This window comes from Monodelphis domestica, chromosome 2, assembly GCF_027887165.1.
Source record: "Monodelphis domestica isolate mMonDom1 chromosome 2, mMonDom1.pri, whole genome shotgun sequence".
Lineage (NCBI taxonomy): Eukaryota > Metazoa > Chordata > Mammalia > Didelphimorphia > Didelphidae > Monodelphis > Monodelphis domestica.
Genome location: NC_077228.1, coordinates 261,089,740 through 261,101,938, shown reverse-complemented (window position 1 = coordinate 261,101,938; position 12,199 = coordinate 261,089,740). Strand labels below are relative to the sequence as shown.

At 38.2% G+C, this 12,199-nt stretch overlaps 1 protein-coding gene across 3 annotated transcripts in view; it reads left to right on the top strand.

Moving 5' to 3' along the window:
* The window catches only part of AGFG2 (ArfGAP with FG repeats 2), a 66,175-nt gene that overhangs the window by 23,674 nt on the left and 30,302 nt on the right, over positions 1-12,199 (top strand). For all 3 annotated transcript variants that reach the window (XM_007483305.2, XM_007483306.2, XM_016430861.2), the window contains exon 3: positions 11,446-11,561. In XM_007483305.2, the coding sequence (XP_007483367.2) occupies positions 11,446-11,561 (116 nt within the window). The remainder of the gene's footprint in view (positions 1-11,445; positions 11,562-12,199) is intronic.

Genomic DNA, 12,199 nt, shown 5'->3' with positions numbered 1-12,199 from the left:
AGGACCAAATCACCAACTAGGAAGACCTCGACAGAGCCAACTCCACCAGTATTGAAGTAATGGTCCTCAGAACCCAGCTACGATGGTCTGGACACATCATCCGCATGGACTCACAGCGAATACCAAGACAGGTATTCTATGGTGAACTGTCAGCTGGACTCAGGAAACAAGGCCGACCAAAGAAAAGATTCAAGGATCAGCTAAAGTCCAACTTGAAGTGGGCTGGCATTACACCAAAGCAACTAGAACTTGCTGCCTCTGACAGAAGCAGCTGGCATACCCACATTAACCATGCCGCCACCACCTTTGAAGATGAATGACGTCGACGTCTTGCTGCTGCGCATGAACGCCGACACCAGGCCACAATCGCACCTCCCGTAACAACTGGAGTCCCATGCCCCATGTGCCACAAACTTTGCACCTCAGTCTTTGGACTTCAAAGCCACATGAGGGTACATCAATAGATGATGATGCACAAAGACATTTGTCATTCTCGGTCATGGGTCACCAAGAGACTACCACTAATCCCTTTCTTAATCTTCCCTCCCCATAATCCCCTACCTCCATTCTTATGTGTTTGTGTACTTCCTTCTTTTGAAAAAAGAAAGTTCAGTTGAGAAATCTCAGCCTCTCCTGCCCAGTCCCATCCTCTCTTTTTTGTGTCAACTTGGAAAAACACAGAACTACCAATGTAGTCATAAAAATCAAGTCTTTAATCAGGAAAGAGGTTGGCTGCCTACACAGAGCCAAGCGCCAAATACTACACAGAGTCAAAACCCTAGGGCTCTGAGGACAGTGTCTCTGGGAGGATCAATCTGCTAGAAGATTCTCCAAAGAATAATAGAACTTGGGGATCTTATATACCTTTTGGGGAACTAAGGACTGGGAAGAACGATTGATTGGCTTTACTCTAGCTATAAGGAAATGAGAAGTCCTGACAGGATTATCAGGGAAAGATTGGTCTATTGTTCAGTCTAAAATGGGTGAGTCTGGGATTTCCCTCAGGGTGAGTTCTCAGGGGACAGGGGCAAAATTGGGGTTTCCCAAAAACCCAGTTGACATTTGTTTATATGGATATTTATAAGTGCAGTCCGATTAGTGAGATAATTTTTTTCTAGGAAAGCTCCATGGTACAGTGGATCTAACAGAACCTGGAGCTGGGAAGAGTTCAGATTTGGCCTTCAGCATTTAATTAGCTATGTGACCCTAAGCAAGTCACTTAACCCTCTGCCTCACTTTCTTCATCTGTAAAATGAGCTGGAGAAGGAAATGGCAAATCATTCCAGTATCTTTGCCAAGAGAACCCCAACTGGAGTCAGTGAAAAGTTAGGCATGATTGAAATGACTCAATAATTTTATCTAACGTTCCCTTCCCCAACTTGGTGTGCTACCTCCTTGCCACTTGTGTATTCCTCTTCCCTTCCGTTTCTATTATTTTCTTTAGACCAATAAGAGAAAAAAGAGCCATTCCCCAATTAAAATCCCTCTATGGACCCTGATGAGAGGATTCAGAGGGCTTATGTGTAACATTTTCCCATATTTGAATTAAACAACTTATCCTTGTTTAGTTCGTTATAATTTTTCATTTATATTTAGCTTTCTATATTGCCCTCCAGTCTTGTTGATTGAAGTTCAGAGTTTCTCTAGACCTCTGATCTTTTCAGTAGGGATGCTTGGAAATCCTTTATTTCATTAAAGATTCATTTTTTGTTTTTTCCCCCCTTATATTTTACTCCATTTTGTGAGATAAATTTGGCTTCTAGACAATTGTTTTTGTAGTTCTCTGCTTCTTAAAACACAGAACCACTAAAATAGTTAGCAAGACCAAATCTTTAATCAGGACTAGTACAGTGTTCAATATTCAGCTGCCACACAGAGTCAAGCACTTAATACCACACAGAGCCAAAGCTCTGGGACTCTGGCAATAGTGTCTCTGGGAAAATTCACCACCAAAGATGATTTTCCAAAGAAGAAGAGAACATAGGGGTCTTATATGCATTTTGGGGAATTAAGGACAGGGAAGTATGATTGATTAGCTTTACAGTGACCACAAGGAAATGAGGAGTTCAGTTCTGGATTGTCAGGGAGAAGCTGATGCTTTACAATGGATACAAAAGGGAAGAGTCCAACCAGGGACTGGGCTACCTGGAAGAGGACTTCTAAAAAGGGTATTTAAGATTTGATTATCTACTAATCCCACCTAAACTGGGATCATTAAGTACTTTAAGGTTTATTGTCCAATCAGAGACAAGGTTAGTCTGGGACTTTCCTTTAGGCAAGTTTTGAAGGGACAGGGGCAAACTTGGGGTTCCAGAAATACAGTTGACAATAGTTAATGATTGCTCTCTGTGTGTCTGGATTTTTTGGCTATGATGTTTCTGGGAATTTTCAATTGGGCATTTCTTTCAGGAGGTGACTCTTTTTATTCCCATTTTGCCCTCTAGTTCTAAGAGTTTTAAGAAATTTTCTTTGAAGATTTCTTGAAATATAGCTCTTTTCTGAATAATGACATTCATACAGTCCAGTGATTTAAAATTTGTTGTTCTTAATCTGTTTTCTAGAAGTTTTTTTTTTTTAAACCCTTACCTTCTGTCTTGAAGTCAATACTGTGTATTGGCTCCAAGGCAGAAGAGTGGTGGTAAGGGCTAGGCAATGGGGGGTCAAGTGACTTGCCCAGGGTCACACAGCTAGGACGTGTCTGAGGCTAGATTTGAACCTAGGACCTCCCATCTCTAGGCCTGTCTCTCAATCCACTAAGCCAACCAGATGCCCCCTAGAAGTTATTTTTGATATGAGATATCCTTACAGTTCTATTTTTCAGCTCTTTAACTTTGTTTTAATATTTCCTTTTGTTTCATGGAAGTATTATCTTCTATTTAGTACATTCTAATCTTCAAGGAGTTTGTTTCTTGAGCAAAGTTTTGGGTTTTGTATGCCAGGCCCAATTCCAAGTCTTTCTTCTGTAGCTTACATTTCTTTTCCAGTATTTTCCTCTTTCCATTTATAAAAACATTTTAAACTTTAAAAACTCTTGCCTGCTTCATCTCTTCTAGGAATGTTAGTTGAGTTTTGTCCCTGTGCTCTGCTTTTTTTCCTCCCCTTAGGTTTTGCTTATAGATGTTGTAGAGACATTCTTTTCTGTCTTAAACATCTCTATCATAATATAAGTGGAGTTCTTCTTTTTGTTTACTCATTCTTCCAAACTGCTTTCTGACTTCGTACTTGATGTTAGGGCTGGGCTCTTGCAATACTTCTGGGGGGATAGTCAGGGCCTTTCTTGGAGTAGCGAGTGTTCTGTTATTCCAGGATTTCAGGGACAGACTAGGGACCTGTAAGCTTTTAGTGCTCCCAGAATAGTTTAATCCAGGGCAGTGTCTGATTGTAGTCTCTGCAGATCTCTGACTTCAGTTAAGCCATTTCCTGAATTCTTTGGGTATGTGCAAAAGTAGACCACTGTTAGTCTCTCTGGGTGCTATAGTGCTCCTCATGCTGCATGCTCCTGGACAGAACCATCCCAAGTGTCTAAAGACTTTATATGCCTCCCTCTGCCAATCTGGGCTGAACAAAGGTCTCATGATGGCCTTTTTTGGATTCATCAAGGTTCAGACTGGTAACATTTTCTGGATCTGCTAGAGAAGTTTGTGGATGAGAATCCACCACACTGCTTCCTACCACCTCAATGTCTTGAATCTGGCCTAAATTGCCCTAAATTTTGATATTGATGGGTATTTTCTTTTATTTACTTATTTATCTCTCCAGATTTAGTTCCTGAGTTGGGGCTTTGAGGCAAGGCCATGCTTGACCCTTTAACATTTTTCAATGGTTTAGAGTACATTGTATTATTTGTTCAGGATGACATAGTTTATTGTTTGTCCATGACCTTCATTAGGGAAAAGGAGATGAACTCAAGTCCCTTTGTAGAAAAACTGTCAAAAAACTTAGTGTTTTCGTTAACTTTTTGGACCTAAGACTAATCTAAATCACTTACTTTAAAGTTAATTCATTGCCAAAAAAGAAAAGAAAGAAACGAATGCCAGTAAAACATTTTAAAACATACACAGAAGAGAGCAGAAGAAAGCTCAGAATGGGGGGACCCAGACAGGCAGAATAGTGCTAAGACTGCTGGGCCAAATTTAATATATACTTCCAAAAAACCCAAGTTGTAAATAGTAGAGACTCATGTTGTCATATACAATCATTTTTCTGTTTCTTATATATGGAAATGCTCATGTCTGATGTTTGTCAAATTCATAACAAAAAAAAAGAAAATTCATTATACTTAAAACTCTGAATTCTGAGAATTCCAAAGAGGCAGCAGAGTACAGAAGAAGAAAATACACACCAGGTTTGGAGTCCAAGGACTGGGGTTTGCCTGTTGGCTTTGTCACTAATGAAGACATAAAAAGCTTGAATTCTCAACTGAACAGTAGGAATTCAAAATGCTATTTTTAAGCTTAAAAGGTTCTTTGTCCTAACTCTGGAAGATCTTGCCAATAACAAGAATGTGAAATAGTTCTAGGAAATAAAGACAGCCACACTTTCATTTTTTTTCCTTTGAAGATGCCCTCTTCTTGGCCCCTCTGAAATCTGCAAACTGTCTTAATTGATAACATTTTGTTCCCTTTTGGTGTGAAGTATAAAACCCTCTTTATGAAACTTATTTTTTTGGAAGAAAAGTCTAAATGTAATTTTCAGCCTGGTTCTCTCTCTTTTGTAATTGCAGAATTAAAAAAGATTAATTTGTTCCCAAGCATAACTGATTTGATTATAGAATTGTTTTTTTTTTTAAATAACATCACTGAGTACCTAAATGACATAACTTCTCTTGGCCTCAGTCCTCATCTATTAAATGAAAGGATTGAATTAAGTGACCACTTTAGTTCCTTCCAGCACTTTCTTTGTTTGTATGATCCTGAGATGCCTGTAGGATTTGCCTTTGTACAAGGAACCTAATCCAGATGGCCCAGTCTAAAGTTAGTAGGTATTAGAAATTTATGCTTGTGCGACATGGAATTTCTGTTTTTTGGGTTTTTTTTGACCCAACATAAGCCTGGGTTCTCAAAACCTGATAGTCACTCACAAGTTTTCAGCACTATGATTAGGTAAGAGCCCTATTAAACTGAGAAGTAGGGTAAAGGTCTAGTTAAATTGTCACTAAAAGTATTGAAACCCACTCCTCAAGCAGTTTTCCAAAATTTTTGTAGAGATTGTTTTTGTGCAACCTGAGTTAACCAAGAATGGATTCTGTATTCAAGACACAGTTGGAAAATGCCTTTTTGACACTACAGCCCCCTTTAAAAAAACAAAGGGGTAGAGGTAGCTGGGTAGTTCAGTGAATTGAGAGCCAGGCCTAGAGACGGGAGGTCCTAGATTAAAATCTGACCTCAGACACTTCCTAGCTATGTGACCCTGGGCAAGTCACTTAACCCCCATTACCTAGTCCTTACCACTCTTCTCTGCCTTGGAGCCAATACACAGGATTGATTCCAAGGCGGAAGGTAAGGGTTAAAAACAAACTAAAAAAAAACAAAGGGAGAATTTTTCAAAAAATCATTGACTGGACTTCTGGATAAGCATGGCTGCAGAGTAGATGCGACTCGCTTCCTTTCCTCAGACCCAACGACACAGACAACCTCAAAAGACCTCCCCCAAAATAAAAACAACCATCTTCATAAGATCTGAGGGACCCCACACTAAGGTGCAGCACTGAAGGTGAGATTCTGGCATTTCCACAATATAAGGGAATGAAAAGCTGACCCACTCCCCTCCCCCCATGTACCACACATCCGGAGCTAGAGTTAACGTCAGCACTGGCCAGAATGAACAAGTGAGGGAGGGGCACCCCAGGACTAAACAACGGGCAGCCCCAGGTCTGGGGACCTAAGACCACCAAGGACCCACTCCTGTGAGTAGTAATACCTGAAACCCTGGCAGGCGGGCAAGGGGAACTCAGATCGCAGGCGACCAGAACTAGAGTGCTATAATCAACGAGTGAGCAAGGGGCACCCACAGTTCTTGGAAGTTAACTAAGACCACCAAAGACCTACACCTGAGAACAGTAACACCCAAAATGCGAGCAAGCCCTCCTCAGATTTCTGACTGGACAGGGGAGGAAAAAAACAACAACATAGAGAGGGCAAACGATGCCCAGGTACAGCCTCCCAATACAAAGAAAAGCAAGAAGAAGGGGGTGACTTTGGATACATTTTATGGAGGGAAAATACAGAATACAGAGGAAATACAAACAAATGCTCCAAAACCTTCCAAAAGAAATGGAAATTGTCCACAAGCTCTTGAAGAATTTAAATTGGAAGTTATCAAAAAGATGGAAGCCTTCTGGCAGGAAAAATGGGAAATAATGCAAAAGGAACTCAGCAATCTGAAGGAAGAAAACACACAATTGCAGAAACAGCTTGAAGTCTCAAAAAGCAGGACAGATCAAACTGAAAAGGAAAACCAGTCTTTAAAGGTCAGAATCAGGCAACTGGAAGACAATGATCTTGCAAAAGAGCAAGAATTAATAAAGCTAAGTCAAAAGACTAAGAAATTAGAAGATAACATAAAATATCTCACTGACAGGGTGACAGACCTGGAAAACAGAGGAAGAAGAGACAATCTGAGAATCATTGGTCTACCAAAAAAGCCAGAAATAAACATTAATCTGGTTATAGTAATACAAGATATCATCCAAGAAATCTGCCCGGAGATTCATGAATAAGGAGGTAAAATAGGCATTGAAAGAGTTCATAGAACACCCTCCATACTAAATCCCCAAAAGACAACTCCCAGGAATGTAATTGCCAAATTCCAAAGCTTTCAAGCAAAAGAAAAAATCTTACAAGAAGCCAGAAAAAGACAATTTAGATATAAAGGAATGCCAATCAGGGTCACACAAGACCTTGTGATTTCCACACTGAACACCCGTAAGGCATGGAACCTGATATTCAGAAAGGCAAGAAAGCTGGGTCTTCAACCAAGAATCAGCTATCCATCAAAATTGACTATATACTTCCAGGGGAAAGTATGGGCATCCAACAAAATAGAAGATTTCCAAGTTTTTGTAAAGAAAAGACCAGAGCTCTGTGGAAAGTTTGACATCCAAACACAAAGAGCAACAGAAACATGAAAAGGTAAATATGAAGGAAAGGAAAAGGAGAAAAATGTTATCTTTTTCTTTTATTCAAACTCTCTTCTATAAGGACTACATTTATATCAAACTATCTATATATTAATATGTGGAGAAAATGTAATGTGTAACTTCAAAAATTGTATGCATGATTAGAGTAGTTAGAAGAATCACTCATAGGGAAAGATTGGGGCATTAAGACAATATGGAGAAAGGGGGGGAAGAAAAAGGGAGGGGGGAATTATTGATGGTACTAAAATATGCTTCAAGAAATAGAAAAAAAAACTAAATAGAATAATCTTTCTCGCACAAAGATACACATGGGAAGGGGAGGGGAAGAAATCTCCTATAAGAAGGAGAGGAAGAGACTGCTAATTTGTATTACTTAAACCTTACTCTCAGTGAAATCAACTCTGAGAAGGAAGAACATCTAGATCCATTGGGATCTTGAATTCTATCTTATCCAACAGGGTAAGAGAGAAAGGGAAATTAAGGAGGGGTAGGGGGAGGGAGTATAAAAAGGGAGGGAAGGAGAGGGGGAGGGAAGTTAACAGACCCTAAAACAAACAAACAAACCCCAAAACCAACCAACAAACAAGAAGGGAACAAAAAGGGAGGGGCTAGAAAGGGAAGCATAGCAAGGGAGGTGACTAGGGGGACTGATTTAAAGTAAATCACTGGTTTAAAAGGTTATAGCTAAAGAAGAAAGGTCAGAATTAGGGGAGGATATTAAAATGCCAGGAAATCCACAAGTGACAATCATAACTTTGAACGTGAATGGGATGAACTCACCCATAAAACGTAGATGAATAGCAGAATGGATTAGAATCCAAAACCCTACCGTATATTGTCTTCAAGAAACACACATGAGGTGGGTAGATACTCACAAGGTCAGAGTTAAAGGATGGAATAAGACCTTTGGGGCCTCAACTGATAGAAAGAAGGCAGGAGTTGCAATCATGATATCTAACAAAGCCAAAGCAAAAATAGACCAGATTAAAAGGGATAGGAAAGGTAAATATATTCTGTTAAAAGAGACTATAGACAATGAGGAAATATCACTAATCAAAATGTATGCACCAAATGTATAGCACCCAAATTTCTAATAGAGAAACTAGGAGAATTGAAGGAGGAAATAGACAGTAAAACCTTATTAGTGAGAGACCTGAACGAACCACTATCAAATTTAGATAAATCAAATCAAAAAATAAATAAGAAAGAGGTAAAAGATGTGAACGAAATCTTAGAAAAATTAGAGTTAATAGACATGGAGAAAAATAAATAGGGACAAAAAAGGAATACACCTTCTCAGCACCACATGGCACATTCACAAAGATTGACCATACACTAGGTCACAGAAACATGGTATACAAATGCAGAAAAGCAGAAATAATAAATGCAACCTTTTCAGATCATAAGGCAATAAAAATAATGATCAGTAAGGGTACATGAGAGCCAAATCAAAAATTAACTGGAAATTAAATAATATGATACTCCAAAATTGGTTAGTTAGAGAAGAAATCATAGAAACAATAATTTCATTGAGGAAAATAATAATGGTGAGACATCCTTTCAAAACTTATGGGATGCAGCCAAAGCAGTACTCAGAGGAAAATTCATATCCCTGAGTGCACCTATTAACAAATCAGGGAGGGCAGAGATCAATGAATTGGAAATGCAAATAAAAAAACTTGAAAATGAACAAATTAAAAACCCCCAGAAGAAAACCAAACTAGAGATCCTAAAAATTAAGGGAGAAATTAATAAAATTGAAAGTGATAGAACTATTGAACTAATAAATAAGACTAGAAGCTGGTATTTTGAAAAACAAACAGACAAAGTATTGGTCAATCTAATTAAGAAAAGGAAAGAAGAAAAGCAAATTAACAGCATCAAAGATGAGGTGGGGGGTGGGGTGGGGGAGGAAAAGTAAATGATCTGTTTCCAATGAATAATGTATGAAAATGACCAAATAAAATAATCTTTAAAAAAAAAGATGAGAAGGGGGACCTCACCTCCAATGAAGAGGAAATTAAGGCAATCATTAAAAACTACTTTGCCCACTATATGGCAATAAATATACCAATCTAGGTGATATGGATGAATATTTACAAAAATATAAATTGCCTAGACTAACAGAAGAAGAAATAGAATTCTTAAACAATCCCATATCAGAAAAAGAAATCCAACAGGCCATCAAAGAACTGCCAAGAAAAAATCCCCAATCTATTTGACATAATAAGCAAAGAGGGAGTTCTACCAAATTCCTTTTATGACACAAACATGGTACTGATTCCAAAGCCAGGCAGGTCAAAAATGGAGAAAGAAAACTATAGACCAATCTCCCTAATGAATATAGATGCAAAAATCTTAAATAGGATACTAGCAAAAAGACTCCAGTAAGTGATCAGAAGGGTCATTGAAAAAAATACAAAGGAAGGGGCCTTGCAGTCCCAGATCTCAAACTCTATTATAAAGCAGCGGTCATCAAAACAATTTGGTACTGGCTAAGAGACAGAAAGGAGGGTCAGTGGAATAAACTTGGGGTAAGTGACCTCAGCAAGACAATATATGACAAACCCAAAGACCCCAGCTTCTGGGACAAAAACCCACTATTTGACAAAAACTGCTGGGAAAACTGGAAGACAGTGTGGGAGAGATTAGGTTTGGATCAACACCTCACACCCTACGCCAAGATAAACTCAGAATGAGTGAATGACTTGAACATAAAGAAGGAAACTATAAGTAAATTAGGTGAACACAGAATAGTATACATGTCAGATCTTTGGGAAGGGAAAGACTTTAGAACCAAGCAAGACATAGAAAGAGTCACAAAATGTAAAATAAACAATTTTGATTACATCAAACCTCTGACAAAGATCTAATTACTCAAATTTGTAAAGAGCTAAATCAATTGTACAAAAAAATCCAATTGATAAATGGGCAAGGGACATGAATAGGCAGTTTTCAGCCAAAGAAATCAAAACTATTAATAAGCACATGAAAAAGTACTCTAAATCTCTGATAATCAGAGAGATGCAAATCAAAACAATTCTGAGGTATCACCTCACACCTAGCAGATTGGCTAACATGACAGCAAAGGAAAGTAATGAATGCTGGAGGAAATGTGGCAATGTTGGTACATTAATTCATTGCTGGTGGAGTTGTGAATTGAACCAACCATTCAGAGAGCAATCTGGAACTATGCCCTAAGGGCAATAAAAGACTGTCTGCCCTTTGATCCAGCCATAGCACTGCTGGGTTTGTACTCCAAGGAGATAATAAGGAAAAAGACTTGTACAAGAATATTCATAGCTGCGCTTTGTGGTGGCCCAAAATTAGTGTCAATACAATGTCCCTAAACATTCTGCAGGAATCTAGGAGAAAAAAACACTATCCACAAGCAGAGGACAAACTGTGGGAGTAAAAACACCGAGGAAAAGCAACTGCTGGACTACAGGGGTTGAGGGGACATGATTGAGGAGAGGCTCTAAATGAACACCCTAATAAAAATACCAACAACATGGAAATGGCTTCAAATAAAAGACACCTGTGATACCCAGTGGAATCGTGTGTCGGTTATGGGAGGGGTTGTGGGAGTGGGGGGAGGAAAAGAAAATGACATTTGTTTCCAATGAATAATGTTTGAAAATGACCAAATGAAATAATGTTTAAAAAAAAAAGAATTAAAAAAATCATTGACTGAACATGTCAACAGATAATCAGTGCTGTGATGAGTACTAATTAATAAACTTTTTTGTACATTTTCTAAATTTAAGATTTCTGAATTAGATCTCCCTTCAAAGGGAGATTCCAAAGTGATTGAAACATAAAAAAATCAAGATGACATAGGTAAATTGTTAGGAAAAAATCTGTAGTGTTTCTCTCTAGACTGTGTGTCACCTTTTGTGCTGAAAATAGTATTCTTCACATAGTAGATTCTTAATAAATATTTGTTGAATTCAAATTCTTTTGAAAAAAAGTTCTCAACTAAGCCTAAGGGTTTGTGAAAGGCTTATTTAGTGGTGGCATATTTATGTTCCTCACACTGACCAGTATGAGGAACAGGAATCATGAAGACAAGGGCCTCTGTCACCCTAGGAACCACCCATTTCTTAAGACCATTAGAGTCCTCATTATGCTGATAAATATTTAACAGTTCTTGGGGTGGGGGGTGGGAGGGGAAGGAACACATGTATGATACACTTTTAAGTTTAATTTGTATCAGTAACATTTTCTTGATTGAAGATGTATGTAGTTTTTATATTGTTGTCTTCTCTGGCACTTTGGTTACGTGGATCTCCTCTTTTACCACACAGGTTTGCAGGAAGATTTGGCTAGGCCTCTTTGATGCACAGACCTCCATAGTCCCAGACTCCAGGGACCCTCAAAAGGTGAAAGAGTTTCTTCAAGAGAAATATGAGAAGAAGCGATGGTAATCATGGAGGTGGGAGGAAACAATAACATAGATATATGTGTGGTATATATGCTTCCTTTTTTTCCAAATACAACTTTCCAGATATGAATTTGTGGCTCTTCTGGAAGCTTAGGTTAAGTTTTTATAGATTCAATCACAGTTAAATTCTGTCATAATTCTATAGGCAATCTTTATTGAAAAACAGTATTTCTTGTCCTTAGTCATAAATCATGTACAATTGATGTTCCTCAAGTTTAACATAACAAGTGGATTACTTAGAATGAAGGAAGCATTAATTAGAAGACTGACAGCAATGTGTGTTCATAATAGTTGGTATCTTTTGTGGGAAAAGAAGTTGGATGCAGGTATTTTATCAAATGAAGCTTGACCTTTTATTATCTTAATAAATACACAAAGGGATATTTAGAGATAGAAAGGATAAGAGCTGGAGTTATAGAAATATGGAGATGCAGAGTTTGGAAACTTGGGAATTATATGGTAGAAACCCTGCCTGTGGGAAGGAAATGTAAATTGTAGGCAAAGATATTTAAGGAAATCTTTATAAGAAAAAGTCGGGAGTTTCCATTTTGGTGAAAATGGTAGCTATTAGTACTAAGGTGTTTCATTTTAGAGTACGGATTTGCTTAGAACTTAGG